Raw genomic sequence first — 17,583 nt, 5'->3', positions numbered from 1 at the left:
CTTCATTTCAGGAGAAATCCTAGCTTCGTTTTCCAGACACTAACTCATTCTTCATCAGTGTCCTTTTATTTAGCCTATCTGAGTTTGTGTTTTAGAAATTCTGTTTTTCATTTTTAAGATCTCCTTGTTGATTTTAATAGCCACTTTTATTTTTATAACTTACAGTCTTTATTTCTTAATTGTTTTAACCTCTCTGAGTATAAAGCACATTCTGTAATGTTCTGGTATATCTGCTTCCTTAGGTGCAGGTTATTCACAGAGTTTGTTGTTTCTTACATGATGTTACTCTTCCTTTGTGTTGATTTTTGATTGTTTTATGTGCTTGAATTCTCTCATGAGAGTCTAAACTTACTACTCTGCTTATGTATTCTCAAGATAGCTTCAACTTGATATCTTTGGCCTTCATCCTCCAAGAGTTCATTTTCTTGTCATTGAGTGTGGCTTTATTTTCATCAGTATATGTTTAATTTTTTTTTAATGTTGATTTTTGAGAGAGGGAGAGACAGAGCATGAGTGGGGGAGGGGCAGAGAGAGAGGGAGACAGAATCTGAAGCAGGCTCCAGGCTCTGAGCTGTCAGCACAGAGCCCAATGTGGGGCTCAAACTCAAAAACCTTGAGATTATGACCTGAGCCAAAGTCGGATGCGTAACCAACTGAGCCACCCAGGCGCCCCTCTGTTTACTTAGTTTTAAGCTTAAAGTGCCATTTACTTGGAGAAACTTATCCTGACTTCCCAACTTGTGTGCCATGTTACTCTGTTTTGCTTTTATAGCCCTGTATGCGTAGATTTTGTCTTTAAAAGCAATATAATAAAATGATTTGTGTCTGATACCTCCACCAGACTGTAAATTTCATGGAGACAGAAACCACATTTTTAATTATATCCCTGGTACCTGGTGCATATACCTGATGTAACCTATCCTGATGTAGGGCTGACTAGCCATTAAATATCACACTGAACCTACACTGACTTTCTTTTCAACTAGATAATCTTGTTTTGAAATTTGATTGAATAGTTGGTAGTTTGTGGTCAATAGGAATTTAGTTTTCTCATTTGTATGTATTCTGTGTCTTTCACTAAATACTTAAAACATCACATGTGTCTTAATTTAGAAAATTTGCACGTTTACACTCAAAGGATACTTGGTTTTAACATAACACTAGACTATAGATAACAGTACTTAGATCAGTAATAACAGTATAACTAATAAATTTATATTTAAGATACCCTAGAAGTTAGATCTAAAATATGGAAATAATACATATGAAATTCATTTTAGATCATTGTATGTTATGTTTACTGTTTTATTATATTGTTATTGTAAATTATTCTTATTTAAATGTTTTCTTCCCGTAGTTCATTTCAAACAAATCAGTTTACTGGAATGATGTATCAGACAGTATTGCTTCCCCATCGACATTCTTTGAAAACAGGAAGCTTAGACGAAGCAGTAACTCCTAATACAGCACCAGCACAATGGCCAGGTACAAATAATTTGTATATATATATTTTTATATGTAAATAAAATATATATGTAAATATACATATGAGTTTTTTCTCAGCCTTATTGAATTAGATGAGGAAAAAGTACATTTGGCATAGTTTTGCTGTATGTTAATAACTGTTAACATAACAGTTAACATTGTTAGAATTGATACCACTTGAGTATTTCCCATTCGTTATATGTAGTTACTTAACATTGGTATTTCCTTAGCCATTTTACTAAGATAACTCAAATGTTTTGTTATCACTTTTTATACTTTTGTTATAATAGGAGATCATTTGTAATGGCAATTAAATTTTGTCTTTCAGATTTATAGATCTTCATCATTTCTCTAAGTTGAACAGATATCTCAGTGTTTGTGCATTAACTGTAATAACCTCTACTAGTCTGTGAATCTGCAGAAGAAAAACTTTTAATTCTGATGTAATAAAGTTTTTTATAGTTGATTTTTTTTTTTAATTTATTGTCATTAGTAGCTATGTTTGTTGTTTGTCCTAGGCATAACTTCCCTAATTCGACTTTTGAATTCTTCTGGCGAGGAAGCCCAGTCAGGGCTTACAGTTTTACTCTGTGAGATTCTCACAGCAGTGTATCTTAGTCTCTTCATCCATGGCCTGGCGACACATTCTAGTAACGAACTATTTCGGATTGTGGCCCATCCTCTAAATGAAAAAATGTGGTCTGCTGTGTTTGGTGGAGGTGCGCATGTTCCCAGCAAAGAACAGACACACTCAAAACCTTTACCTGGTTAGTTTTTCATCAGTTTCATTTATTTATTTATTTTTAAGACTGGAACTTTATTTATTCATCTGAATGATAACTTTGTCAAGCGTAATGACGTTTTAACTTATTCACACAAAATTCTTATTACAGACCATTTTCTTAAAGCATGAATAAATAGTTTTATGGTGAAAACGCAGTATGAAGTTTCTGGTGCAGTTTCCAAACTTTACGATACTCATGCACCAGTGATTAGAACTGTAATGTAATTTTCTTAAATCTTTTACTATTGAAATTATCATTTGTTTTGAAATATACTGTAACTGTGGTCTTTGTTCTATCCCAAATACAGATTCTCTCTTCTTTCTTTGGCAGGAAGGCACTTTGCTATGCCTAGCCCCCACCAGGTAGTGGTATTCTCCATGGAATGTGTGGGCTTTACCAAAGCTCTTTCAGCCATCAGTTCTCATAGCCCTCCCAGTCTTGCAGGCAAGATACTAGCTTTAGAAATAGGCTTTTACAGTTCAGCTTGCTTTGTGTTTTTTTGAAGGGGTTGGGGTACCTTGGGCCCATTTTATTTTGTTTTGCACTTAACAGTAGAAAATTAAGAAATTTCCTTTATTTAATCAAGCCATATTTTTGATTTAAAACAATGATTAGCCTTTTAGAAACCACAGTCTGCTCTTAAATTGTTTTGATGTTATCTATTCCTTACACTCTTAACATAATTTTAAATGTGTAGAAATAAATGTCAGTGCTAATCATGGTAAATCAGACTATGGCTTGAAATGACTGGAAAACATTTCAAATTGGCTGCTTTATGTTTTGCATACTATGATTCTGGCCATTAGGGGATTTGGATTTCTAAGTGTTCATAATACCAGGAAAAGTAAATATTTTAAACAACTGTATTCCTGTTTCTAAACTTTCTAATAGTAAAACTCTATATATTGCATCTTGACCTGAAAAGAATCTTCATAATGCTTTCTACCTTTCTGTTAAGTTTTCTTTTTGTAATTTATTAGCCTGTGTGTGTTAATCTTAGTTTTCAAATTTTAACAAATATTTTAATTTTTATAACCTGTTTTCTAATTTTTAAAGAGTAATTTCTCATGCTTTATTTTTTATATGGACAAAAAAAAAAAAGACTTTTCATGAAACTTGCCTGGGAATATATATACTTCAGATATCTGAATTCAGTTAAAGAAAAACCTTCAAAGTCTAAGAGGGGGGTATAAGATAGAGCTCTACTGAGATAAGCATTAAGCAAAAATGGTTCCCTAATTCAGAACTAATTTAATGTGTTCTAAGAGAAAATTACTTAAAACTTTGATCTTATTAATGTGAAATGTTAAAAAGGAATAAATTCTAGCTATGGAATGTCCAAATACCTGTAAAAAATTAAAAATATTCTTACCAGTCACTATGTCTCAATTCCGACCAGTTCTTCTGAGCACAGATGTGTAAAGAACCTTACTCAAAGTCTAATAAGTTCATTGTTTAACCAGGTTTAGTTTTTCGTGTATACAAATACCATTACTTAAATTATCTTAGAGGTACCATCATAAACTGTATTTCACCAGTCACTGAAGTAAGTAAGTAAGTAAGTAAATAAGTAAGGTGACCAAAAATTATCTGCATCTGTATATTTAATCCCTTGGATTAGGACTTGGTAGCCAAATAACACAGAATACTTAAAATATGTAGTTCACTTAGTAGTAGGGCTGGATATAGCCTTATCCAGATTATGTGATGCTCATCTGTCTTTGAGAACCTAGAAACTCTGCTAAACCAATCATTGATGTAGCTTAGTACTAGAAGAGGTATTTAAAAGTCACCATTTGTTTTCCTTCTTCTGGTCTAAATTCTAACTTTAATTTTCTTTGCACTAATGGTGTCATGAACTAAATTCTATTTCTCTGTACAAGTCTTTTATATACTTAATGTACTAATTCTTTTAGTGACAAAGTTTAAAACTATGACTAAGTTTTGTAATGTGAGAACATGGTAGATGTTTCTATTAGAGTTTAGCTTGGCAGGTCAGAATTCTTAACAAAAATGTTATGTAATAAATCAGTAATTTATTTTTTAATCAAATTTAATTTTGCAAATTCCACATCATATGTTAAAGATTCATTTTTTTGTAATTAAAACTAGTGTAGATGTATGTTCATGGAGTTTGGAATTTTTTTGTTATGGTTAATTTTTAAAGTAGACAATCAGGTAAGCAATAGCAAATTTCAAAAAATGATTTTTTTATGCTAACAGTTAGAAATCCATACTTTTGCTTTTTATTGCATATTATAAAGCAAAACTATTTTATTTGAAGAATTTTTATTGTATTTTGTAGTAATATTTGCAGTTGTGAGAACTGTGAATTTTTACCTTGATAAAATTTTAGTAATGATTTTTTATGTCTCCAAATTGAGGCATGAAATAAAAAATGAGTATTTTATTTGTAAGCCAGTTTTTTTTTTAACTATGAGACTGCTTATGATGTTTTAGACATTGTAAAGTGTGTTTTTGCCTTTTGATTATTTATGTTAAATACAGATCAGAAAATCCAGATGTTTTACTTTTTCCCCCTCCAACTTGTATCAAAATAAAAGTTTTGTATTCAGTATTTAGTGATTGATTATACATGTCATTGCTATCCTTCCTTTAGCAAAATATACAAAATAGCAGCATTTCTTGACCAGAAAAGGTAAGACTTGAGCATTTTAAAATAGAAAACAGCTGTTTAAAATATAGGTGAATATGCCAAATCCTTTTAATTGACTGTTTAAAAGTAGTACCATGGGACAGTTACCTCTAGATTTTTTATTATATAACCCTAGTGACAAAACATGCTTAACTAAGTCCTGCTTGGTTATGCTTAACAACAATGTGTGTACTTACTTATTTAAAATACATGTACTCTTTTGGGGCGCCTGGGTGGCTCAGTCGGTTGAGTGTCCGACTTCGGCTCAGGTCATGATCTCACAGTTAATGGGTTCGAGCCCCGCATCAGGCTCTGTGCTGACCGCTTTCTCAGAGCCTGGAGGCTGCTTCAGATTCTGTGTCTCCTACTCTCTCTGCCCCTCCCCCATTCACGCTTTGTCTCACTCTGTTTGTCAAAAAAAAAAAAAAAAAAATGTAAAAAAAAATTTTTTAAATAAAATACATGTACTCTTTTTGATCCAGATATTAAACAAATTTTGTTTTCTTCTTCCCCTTACCACTTAGCTCCCGTGTCCACTCCCCTTTTCACCCCTCCTTTTTTTTTCTTTCCCCTAATGCTTCTGCTTTCCCTCAGCCTCCTTCTCACTCTTCTTCTCCACTCTCCCTCTACTCCTTTCTTCTTTTGCTTCCCTTCTTACCCTGTTTCTCTTCTCTTCCTTTTTTCCCACCTCTACTCATTAAAACAACTCAATGTAAGTAGTGGATTTACTTACTACTTACTTAGATTTTATTTCCATATTCCATTGAATCACTGAACACCAACCACCTTGGCAACTACTCGCCCTGTGATTTGGAGATAGATCACTACTTTCTACTAAGGTAGTTGTTTCTTTTTTTTTTTTTTTTTTTTAATGTTTATTTATTTTTAAGAGAGAGACAGAGACAGAGTGTGAGCAGGGGAGGGGCAGAAAGAGAGGTAGACACAGAATCCGAAGCAGGCTCCAGGCTCTGAGCTGTCAGCACAGACCCCAACACAGGGCTTGAACTCATGAACCATGAGATCATGACCTGAGCCAAAGTAGGATGCATAACCAACTGAACCACCCAGGTGCCCCATTCATTGTTTTCTTTTTATAGATGCTTATGAAGCAGGTGCAAGATAATGATCTGAGGAAGACCTTGAGAGTCAGTCTTTCTAAAATATGGAAAATACCACCTGTCAGATATTTTTTTAGCATTAATGTTTTTTCTTTGAGGATTAAGAAGTACCTTAAATTTACTACTCTTTTAATCTCCTGTTTTGGTCTTTTTCTTTTAAGAATCTTTGAAGTTTACCTGTAAAATCAAGTTTTACATATAATTTTCAGAATATTTGATTTGTGTTGGCATATGTTTGTACTTCTCAAACTTTTTGCCTAAAGTGGATGCTAAAGGAGAGTGAATACATATCTCTTAGGAGATCTCTTCCACTGAATTATCTTGCCAAAAGTAACAAATAGATTTGAAATCTATTTTATCTTGAACGTACATGACTTTTATCTTCTACATATCTTTGTTTCTTTCCACTGAAATGTTTTAAGTCATTATTTAAGTTACTTACCTTCATCCTCCCACCCCTTAAACTTTGGAGCTAAATTTGAAGGTCCAGGACCTTCAAGCCTCCTGAAGCTTCGTTGCACTCTCTGGCACACTCATGAATAGTCTCATGGATAAGGTTGCCTTAGATTGAGGAGCAAGGAATGAGATTGTTCCTGCTGGTTACTTTGAGGTCAGGTTTTAAAAGAAATAACATTTAAGTCTAGGTTTAGAATATTAATTTTGTGTCTGATAAACAAAAAAAGTTAATCTTATTAGCTGCCTTCTGTTTTGATTTTAATCAAAGAAATATATGTGCATGGTAGCAAATCTAGTAGTCCAGAAGAATTTGTGAAAAAAAGCAACGTTGTCTTTCTTACTTCTCTGTACCTCCTAGGTCCATTCTTCAACTGTAACTTCTTTAGCCATTTCTCCAGTTCTGTTGTGAATTCTTTCGGGAGTCATTTCCATATTCCAAGAAAACCCCTGCGGAGTGAGGATAGGGGTTCTTAAGAGGGAAGGAAAATATATTTGCATGCTCAATCCGCTATCTTGACTTTAAAAGTATTTTTTTCTTTCAAGATTTTATTTAAATTCAAATTAGTTAACATATAGTGTAATATTAGCTTCAGGGGTAGAATTTAGTGATTCATCACTTGAATATAATACCCACTACCCATCACAACAAGTGCCCTTTTCATTGCCCATCACCCATTTATCCCATCCCGCCCCCCCCGCCCACCTCCCCTCCAGCAACACTTAGCTGTTCCCTATAGTTATTAGGCTCTTAGGGTTTGCCTCCCTGTTTTTATCTTATATTTATTTTTCCTTCCTTTCCTCTATGTTCATCTTTTTGTTTCCTAAATTCCTCTTATGAGTGAAATCATATGGTATTTATCTTTTTCTGACTGAACTAAGCATTTGCTTAGCGTAATACACTCTAGCTCCATCCATGATACTGCAGATAGCAAGATTTCATTCTTTTTGATGGCAGAGTAATATTCCGGTGTGTGTGTGTGTGTGTGTGTGTGTGTGTGTGTGTGTGTGTGTGTGTGTGGCGCGCGCACACACATGTACACACCATACTATCGTTATCCATTCATCAGTTGATGAACGTTTAGGCTCTTTCCATACTTTGGCTATTGTGAATAGTGCTGTTCTGAACATTGGGGTTCATGTGCTCCTTTGAATCACCATTGTTATACTTTTAAAACGTACTGTCTGTGAATCCAAAACAGCTAAGAAATATATTTTAAAAATTTATGTTAGTGCATGAACGGTAGTTTTTCCTTACCCACTTTCTAGCCTCTTTGTATTTCTTATAATTCATAAACTCCATATCCAACTTCGTTTTCAATTCTCTCTAATACTGTTTTTTGTTGTTTTTTTCTTCTGTTACTGGTAAAGTATCCATTTACTCTCTCAGTAATAGAATAGTAGAGTCAGTTTTTATCCAAGGAGTGGCAGAGATCCTTGATATTTATTAGCATTTTCACAAGTAAGCAGCCAAGCACTCAGCCACTATAGGTAGTCTCTCTTGGTACTTCACGACTACTCTAACCCCGTGTGATTAAGCATAAAGTTGCCTTAGGTCTTGCTGTAATTGAAGGGAAAGGAAGGAGCATCTACACTAAGAACCAGCTCGTGTTATTTCTTGTTTGCTGGGAGGCACTGCTCAGGTCCTTTTGTATTTATAGCATTTGAAATAACCTAACATTCAGTACTGTGAATTTGTTTGCTATTTTTTTTTCTTTCCTTGTTCATCAAAAATATTTTAAGAAGTAGTTTTATACTTCTGGCATTGAGTCTGTAACTTTAAACATTTACCCCCAGTGTGTGGTGACTTTCTCATTTTCATGTCAGTATCTGGGCTCTCCAGGCAGTACTTGCAAAGTTTTTTCTTTCTAAAAATCTTCTTAGGTTTTGCTTTAAAAACTCTGATTTTTTTAATCCCGTGGCCATCTTGGGAAAAATGTGTTCATTTAGCATTGTTTGTAAGTTTTATTTTTCTAGAGATCCTTTACGCTTCTATGTTTATATGCCTTCTGATCTAAAAACAAAATTAAAAGCCAAATACTAATGTTAAAGTCAAATGATAAATTTATTTTAAACCACAGCATTAATTTTTTGGAAGGTAAAGAATACTTTTATATTCTAAATTTTTTACTTGATCAGAATTTGGTAGAACCACTGTTGAAGCTTTAGAATATATATAAATGTATGCAACAGATATATTAGAAGAATGATCATTGAATATCAGTTGCTTATAAAAACAAAAAAATGACACATTTTAATCTGATGGTTCATTTTAAAATCATTTGAAAGGTTATGTAATAATCATAGCACTTTTTAGCAATCTTTTGGAATTTTATTCATTTTAGTTTCCTTTTCTCTGAAATAATGAAATTAGTCTGTTAAACTCAGCTTGGCTGTAGCTTGATGTGATGCATGAGCATGCTGTTTATGCAAGCTGAGTAGCTTCCAACAATAAAACAAAATTGTATTACAGAACAAATATTTGCATTCCTTTGGGAGGTAAGTAAATTCTCACTGAAACCACTGAAGGAGAATATTGGGGTGTGCCTGATTGTGGAGTTGTTTGCCTGTTGATTAGACCTGTGCTTCTCTCTGGGAGATCAGATCCTTGGTTCTCTACTGGTGATTTGCATCTCGTGACTGACTTAGTATTTGTCAAAGATTTGTGTAACTTGTTTTTCTTTACTAAGGCCCTTAATACTCTAAAGCAAAATACTAAAAGAGTACTGTTAAATGTTTAGAAGTTAAAACAACAAAGATTGCATTTTCTCCCTCGTATTTGTTATTGCACTGACCAGAAAATTCCATATGTAACCCATTTCCAGAAGTCTGAGTCAACTTAATTAAGTTCTTACATATTTGAATTTTTTTAATATTTTCAGTGAAAACATATAGTTTTGTATGGAGATAAAAGGCCAAGGGATTACTAAAGAACCTCCTAAGTGAATTTTTGCTTTTAATTAACATTGACATCCCATGATATTCTTGGTCTTCCATGGTATTCTTAAACACAAAGTAGAGGGATACAGATAATTTTCTTTCATGATCTTAGTTCCATTGTGGACTCATTTATAAGTGGATATTATATCCTATTACCCACATATGCAATAGAAAAGTTAACATTCAGAGAATGAGAGATAAGTTGAGATAAAAGCAAAGATTGCTGTTGATGGTGATTTTTGTCTCACTTCTATTTTATTACCTTACTATTATAATAATTCACTTTTGTGTGTGTGCTTATTTGTAACCTTAAATCTTTTATAAAGATAGATGAAGTTAGTACACTGGAAATAGTGCTTACTTGAATAATACTTTATTTTTCTTTTTATTAGTTTCTTCACTTGTGGAAGAAGGAGAGAAACAGAACAAACGTTTTAGGCCATCAAAAATGTCTTGCAGAGAATCTGCCCCACCAACCTCTTCCTCATCACCAGTCAGCCAGGACTTACTGACAGTCAAAGAGAAGTTCATCCCACCGGAGCTCAGTATCTGGGACTATTTCATAGCCAAGGTAATAAAAGTGCCACCCAGAACAATACTTATGCAGTGAAATGGAAATGAAAATGTTTAAAATAATTGTAATTGCTGCTGCTTCCAAGTATTTTCCCACTCTGATTTAGAAAATTTTCATTTTATCAGGCTGCATAACCAAAAAAAAAAAAAAAAAACACAAAAAAAACAAAAAAACCCTCAAAAACATTTGGCCATTTCCAGTCAGTTAAGGCAGTTCTTTGATAAGTTATGATTTCTTTATTTTAGACAAAATAGTTCTAGATGGAAAGATAAATTGGTCAGCACCTTAATGCTAATGTACTTGATTGTAATTAAGAAATCAAGATTGCTAAGAAGCCACAGGGCCATTCCTGCTGTCGTTCCTTTTCTGTCTTACAGACAGTCCTGCACTGTTCTCATATACACATTATAGTTACTTGGTCCTTCAGTAAGTAACATGAGTCCCTCAACAACATGGCTTAAAGTTTCCGCAATATATTAACTGTGAATAACTGCATAAAGTACAAACCTCCCTGCTGGCTCCTCAGTCCACAGTTCAGTATGGAAATAACAGATGTACCTCATGTTCAGTGACCAATCACAACAGTTCTTTCAAAGTCTATTGGTGATTAGTACCTGTTAGTTCATATGCAGACAGAAAAGTGTGTTGCTGTCTTGGCTCCCATGATGAACTCAAGTGACATTTTCTAAAGTTGCATAATCACAAGAGGGAACTGGCTCACAAAGATGGAAGTGCAACACAACAGTGAAAGGTGGTAGCACTATAAGTGAAATTCAAATCAAATATAAATGAAGTTGTGGAAAAAATAGCTAATTGTGGGATCTCTGACATTACTGTCATTCGAGAGACTCTAGTGCAACCCAGAAGACTTAGGGAAGGCTGACTTGTCAACACGAATGAGCAAAGTGTGACAAAAAGATGACCATATTCTAGAGATAGTGAAATTGGCAAAAACAAAACAAACAAAAAAAACAATCTTCATGTTAGAGTAACTCCGGGTAATATTTCACAATGTTGAAGGTGCGAAGAAGAAAATGTTGGAAGCTGATACAAACTTGGAAACAAATATGACGATTTGCCAATGATTAGAAAAGATGTTTGCTTTGTATCCTAAATTACAGAGTTAGAATGCAGGGACTATTCAGAATACTCTTGATAAATTTTTTTTTTTTTTAATTTTTTTTTTCAACATTTATTTATTTTTGGGACAGAGAGAGACAGAGCATGAACGGGGGAGGGGCAGAGAGAGAGGGAGACACAGAATCGGAAACAGGCTCCAGGCTCTGAGCCATCAGCCCAGAGCCCGACGCGGGGCTCGAACTCACGGAGTGCGAGATCGTGACCTGGCTGAAGTCGGACGCTTAACCGACTGCGCCACCGAGGCGCCCCGATAAATTTTTTATAAAGACATAAAACACTTAATTCTCAGTATTTCTAATATTTTAATTACAGTGTTCTAAATAAATATTTTTACTATTTTTTCATTTCCTTATACATTTATTGCCTACCATAAGTGTTCTTAATGTTTTGAAAAATATTTTTCATAGTCATAGAATATTTGTAATTTTTCCTTTGTTTAATAAAATCGCCTTGGAGCACCTGGGTGGCTCAGTCAGTTAGGCATCTGACTTTGGCTCAGGTCATGATCTCAACGTTGTGGGTTGGAGCCCCTCATCAGGCTCTGTGCTGATAGCTCAGAGCCTGGAGTCTGCTTTGGATTTTGTGTCTCCCTCACTCTCTGCCCCTCCCCCGCTAGTGCTCGCGCTCTCTCTCTCTCTCTCTCTCTCAAAAATAAACAATAAAAAAAATGAAGAAACGTCAAAAAAAAGAAAAAAATTTAAAGATTGCCTCACAGTGACTTCAGCTTGCATGGTTGTTTTCACATTCCTGTGCTACCATGCACATGCAGAAAAGGCCTGAATGTATCTTCTCCTTTTCCTTTGATCAGCCCAATCCCTAACATTCTCAACTTCCAGATATTCTTAATATTTTGTTGTATTAATTGACACTGAACTATTTACTGGTGACACCAGTCCCTCAGGCACGTTAAGCGTTAGCTTTTATTTTTCGTTTATTGTACAACGCGTAGGCTAAAGACAGGTATTCGTATCTCCTTGTTCCTCATTGCCTTTTACAGAGTCATTCATTCAGCAAATGTTTATTTTTGCTATGGGATTATATATATGTCATCTTCATTTCTGAAGCACAGTTTGAGTTGATAAAGGATTCTTGATCAGCACGGCCTTCTTTAGCTCTCTGTTCCTGGACCTTGTTAAATTTCTGGCTGCTCTGCCCTTGTCCCACTTTATATCATAGCCTCAGGCTAATTGAGATGTTAGCCTTTCCTAGCTATTTGGTAATGAGATCTCTGTCATTTTTGACTGTGCCATTGGGGTGGGATTTTTATTAAAGTGTCAGCCCTTCTGGCCATGCAGCAGAGTTCTCAATCCTCACGGATGCCCTGCTGGCTCCAGTGGACCCCTGTCACACAGAGTGGCAGGGGTGGAGTCGCAGAGACCCTGGCCAAAATGCCAGGTGCTTCTCTGTGTGTTGTATATATTGATCAATTTCCAGTTTCTTTTAAAGGACCTTTTTACAACATTGTTCAGTTTTCCTGTTGCTTTCTGGTGAGAGGACTTACGAAGCTCCTCACTCAGCTCTTTCAGAAGTTCTGCCGTCCATGCTATTTCTTCACCAGGCTGCCCTAGACCAAAGTAACTTCAGACTTCCCACATCTCCTCCTCCGTCCTCACCCTTAACTAATGCCCTCATCTTACAAGTCATTAGAAAGGTAGAATCGCACAAAACTGTCACTGTCCTATCATGAAGCTATAACTACATCTTATTCCTTCCTTCTGTTATTATGGAAGAAGAGTCCTTCTTGTCACAGGCTCCATTTCTGTTCTGAATCCCCGTCGTGCTTTCCTGTCTACTCTTCACTATGTTTTCAGTTCTGTTGTCTCTACAGGCTGCTTCCCATTGGGACAGAAATGTGCTCTCCAGTCTCCCATTCCAAGTCCTGCTTTGATCCCCAGACTTTTCTCAGCTATTACCCCATTTCTCTGCTTCCTCTTATCATTCAACTTTTCAAAACTGTACACACATTTTTTTTCCTATTACCTTAGGTCCCTTTCATAGTTCCCCACTGTGCGACTTCTGACACAGCTACCCCTCTGAAGCTGCTGTTATTGAGATTCAGGGGGCATCCTTGTTGTCACATGTAACTGAAACTTCTTTATCATCGTCCTATTTAAATTCTTAGCAAAATTCAACACATACGACCATTTCCTCCTTTGAAACACTTTTTTGTCTTCTTCTCTTAATGCCAATCTCTTCTGTTTTTTTCCCTAGCCTTACTGTTTATTCTTTTGTGGTCTCCTTTCTTTGTCCTTCCTTTTCTACCTGATCTATAATCTTAATCTTATTCAAGATTTGGGTTTTTGATACTCACTTTGTCCACTACTTCCCTCTCACAACCAGAGCTCCCTCAATTTAGTAGATGGCATCTTCATCCTAATAGTTGCTCAAGCCGGAAACCCAGAAATAGTCTTTTTTCTCTCTGTTCCTTGCTCTCCGTATTTATTGGCACATCTGGCAGTGCTTTCCCCCAAATACACCATCAGTATGTTATTTCTCTCCATCTTCATCACCTGTTACCACGTTGTCGAAACCTGACCTCTGTGCTGTAGAGCCGAAACATACCGTGAAGACAGAGTTTGGGGATAAAGAGGAACACTGGTTTTAATGCTTTGCCAGGCAAAGGAGGCTGAAGCAGGCTAATGCCTTCAAAGCTGCAGATCCACCTGTAATAAAAGGTTAAGGGTGGTTTTAGGAAAATACAGGATCTGGGCAGTTTAGAGAACAATCTGGTACATATGCCAGGCGGGTTGTTCATGTTTCTTGACTACCTCAGGCCCGGCCATCCGAGTCTCGTTACTGGCTATGCACCGAGGTCAGGGAGATGTCCACATTGATACCAAGTTCATGGAACAAAGGATTCTACAGAACAACACATGAAGGGAAGAGGGAGGCTTCAAGAATGAGGAAGAGAAAAATTCGTTCAGTTTAAAGGCAAGCCTTGCCAAAGCACTAGTGTGTCCATCTTAATTCCCATCTGCCTTTACGTTTCTGTAGTGGTTTCATCCAGACTGTCAACTCTTGCCTTAGTTACTGTCTCCGTTTCTACTCTTGCCTTTTGAGTTTTGTCTCATAAGAGAGGGGCATTGTAATAGTCTTAGAATGTAAATCTCAATACCTGTCCTTTCCTTAAAACTGACTAGTGACATTCCATTACTCTCTTGACTGTGACCTACAGACACCCTGCCCCACCTGTCACCTACCACTGTCTTGAGTGTTCATCGCAACACTTACCCTCCTGCATTAGTGGCCTTCAGTCAAACTACTTTCTTTCCACACCAAACTCTTTCCCGTAGGAAAACCTCTCTACCTACTCTTTCTGCTGCTCAAAATGAGCTTTTCTTCCCTCCTGATCTGTGGCTTACTTCTTGTCCTTGCAGTCTCACACGCCACTTTTCAAAGAGGGCTTTCATGATGAGCTCATCTCTGTTCTTGTTGCTCTTCTCCATCCCAGCCATCCTTTTGTGTGTGTGTGTGTGTGTGTGTGTGTGTGTATACATATATCACAACTACATACAGTTTGTACTTCCTTTATTTTTTGCCATTTTTCCCCCTAAAATGTAAGCTCTTTGAGTTCAGTGACTGTGTATATGTCTCAAAAATTCTTATAGCAAGTATACTTTTTGATGTGTTGATACTTGATGAATTTTTTGTTGAATGGCTGAATTAATAAAGAATTCTGTCAAGAGAAGTCAGAGGCATAGAATGTCAGAAAAGAAGCAGCCAAATACTGGTTACTTTACTTTCTTACAATGAAGTGCCTGAAAATGAGAAAAATTGTTAATATTAGACTCTGTCATTGAATGTTTTAAATCAGGGAGTTGAATGATAAATCCCATAACTTTTTTTTTTTTTTTTTTTTTTTTTTTTTTTTTTATAGCCTTTTCTCCCTCCTTCCCAAAGTAGAGCAGAGTATGATTCAGAAGAGAGTCTGGAGAGTGATGATGATGATGATGATGATGTTTTAGCTTCTGATTTCCATCTGCAAGAGCATTCTAATTCAAATTCATATAGGTATGGAATATTTAATTTTAAGTTTCTTTTTAAAAATTTCTCATGGCTTATATACATAATATTTTTGAAAATAATTCATGTAAAATTAATAGCTCATTGAATTAAAACACCTAAGTCAAATTTCTTTAGATGAAATTGTTAGATACCTTTCTTTAACAATAATTTCACAGTTTATTTATTATGTATGAATCAGTCCTCACAAATGCTATCAGACTATTCCTTGCCCTTTGCTCCCTGAGATACACAAATCCCACTGTTTTAGCCTAGAAAACACTATCTTTTCAGTGTAATACTAATGCTCTAACATGTCAGTGATTTTTGTCTTAAAAATGTCTTCCCCATATTATAAAAATGATAAATGTTCAAAATGTTCACCCTCGGCTCCGAAGCTGCATTATCCTTACATGCATGGATAATGGTGTATTATCTTATCTCTGTTGATATGTTGTATATGTCTGAAAGGTGTATACATTTTATTAAGACATTGTATGTTATGGTATGATAGAAAAATAGAAATTTTCCACAAGCAGTAAGTAGGATATTAGGGAAAATGAAGTAGTCCTTTATCGAAAGGAAAAATTATGAGATTTTTACTTACTAGTATACTGTTGTTGATTTCCTGTTGACCTGATTTTGTTTTTTGAATACACAAAATATTTACATGGCTCAGAAGTCAAACTGTATAATTTAATAACAACAAAAACAAAACAACCCAATTTAAAAAGCGCACAAATGACTTGAATAGATGTTTTTCCAAAGCAGATATATAAATGGCCAATAAGCACATGAAAAGATGGTCACTATCACTGATTATTAGGAAAATGCAATTTGAAGCCACAGTGAGAGTTCACTTCATACCTCTTAGCATGGCTGCTCTCAAAAAGAAAATAGCAGTGTTGGCAAGAATGTGGAGAAATTGGACCCTTTGTGCCCTATTGGTAGAAATGTGAAATGGTAACACCACTGTGGAAAACATTATGGCAGTTCTTCAGAAATTAAAAACAGAATTACCACATGACTCAGCAATTTCATTTCTAAGTATATATACCCTAAAGAATTAAAATAAATAAGGTATTGAATAGGTATTTGTACAAACATGTTCATGACAGCATTATTAATAGTAGCCAGGGGGTAAAAGTACTAAGTGTCTGTTGACAGATGAATGCATAAATAGAAATAATAGTATATACCTACAGTGGAATATTATTCAACCTAAAAAAGGATGGAAATTCTAACACATGTTATAACATGGATAAACCTTGAGGACAACATGCTAAATGAAACAAACCAGTCACAGAAAGACAAATACTGTATAATCCCACATATGAGATACTTAGTAGAGTATCATAGAGTAGTCAGATTCATAGAGACAAAAGGTCTCTATGAATGGTGGTGGCCAGAGACTAGGAGAAGGGGGAAATGGGGAAATTGTTGCTTAATAGAGATAGTTCTAATTTTGCAAGATGAAAAGAGTTATAGAAATAGGTGGTGGTGATGGTTGCACAAAAATATGAATGTACTTAATGCCACTGAACTAAAAAATAGTTAAGATGGTAAACTCTGTGGTATGTGCATTTTACCACAATTGAAAGTAGTAAAAAGCCAGTACTCTAAGAAATAAATGTGTTTCACTTTAAGAGAAGCTAATATTTCTTTTTTCAATTAAAAAAGCAAAAACTATATAAAAATGTGAAATCGGAAGTGTCACATTTCTGTCTTCCACCCATTTCCTCCTCTACACCCATTTTTATTAGTTTCTGTTTTATCTGCCTTTTTGTAAAATAATCGTGTGTGTGTGTGTGTGTGTAAAATCTTCCCTGCTTTCTTACATGGAAAAGCATACTGTGTATAATGTTCTATAATTTGCTTATTTATTAATACATACTGGAGTTCATTTCATATTAATACTTTGAGATCCTTCTTCATTCCTTTTTTATGGCAACTGTTTTTTCTGTGGTTCAAAACCATAGTGTTTGAACCAGTATTTTCTTGGTGGATAATTGGTTGTTTCTGCTCTTTTGCTATTTTAGATAAAGCTGACATGAGTAACTCCATGCATATATTGTTTTGGTTTTTGGGAAAGTATATCTGCAGACTAGATTCTTGGTGGTGAAATTGTTGGATTAAAGAGTGGTATACTCTTCCAAAACCCTAAGTAAGTTTTTAACACATCTCCTGTTTTATTTTTAGTTGGTCATTGATGCGCTTGGCAATGGTGCAGTTGGTACTCAACAATTTGAAGACTTTCTATCCCTTTGCAGGTCACGATCTTGCAGGTAATAAATATCTTAACATGAACTAATATTCCCAGTGCTTTTGAATTACTATTTTGTATTTTTTTTCAAATAGTGGAGAAAAACTTTAGTAACTTACTATTGTAGAAGATAGGTTTCTTTAACCAAACCAACCATCTATAAATAT

At 35.1% G+C, this 17,583-nt stretch overlaps 1 protein-coding gene across 6 annotated transcripts in view; it reads left to right on the top strand.

Annotated features, from left to right (window-relative positions):
- Positions 1-17,583, top strand: part of DMXL1 (Dmx like 1) — a 134,954-nt gene that overhangs the window by 77,604 nt on the left and 39,767 nt on the right. For 3 of the 6 annotated variants that reach the window (XM_086705712.1, XM_086705710.1, XM_086705711.1), the window contains exons 27-32: positions 1,358-1,485; positions 2,004-2,252; positions 2,601-2,714; positions 9,830-10,008; positions 15,029-15,162; positions 17,353-17,438. In XM_086705712.1, coding sequence (XP_086561838.1) covers positions 1,358-1,485; positions 2,004-2,252; positions 2,601-2,714; positions 9,830-10,008; positions 15,029-15,162; positions 17,353-17,438 — 890 coding nt within the window. The remainder of the gene's footprint in view (positions 1-1,357; positions 1,486-2,003; positions 2,253-2,600; positions 2,715-9,829; positions 10,009-15,028; positions 15,163-17,352; positions 17,439-17,583) is intronic. The other 3 variants (XM_025924858.2, XM_086705714.1, XM_025924859.2) reach the window with 1 other exon arrangement.

Source organism: Puma concolor, chromosome A1 (genome assembly GCF_028749965.1).
Source record: "Puma concolor isolate L17-30 chromosome A1, mPumCon1.1.hap2, whole genome shotgun sequence".
NCBI classification, from domain to species: Eukaryota; Metazoa; Chordata; class Mammalia; order Carnivora; family Felidae; genus Puma; species Puma concolor.
Note: the sequence above shows the minus strand (reverse complement) of the source record. Positions and strands in the feature narration are given on the sequence as shown.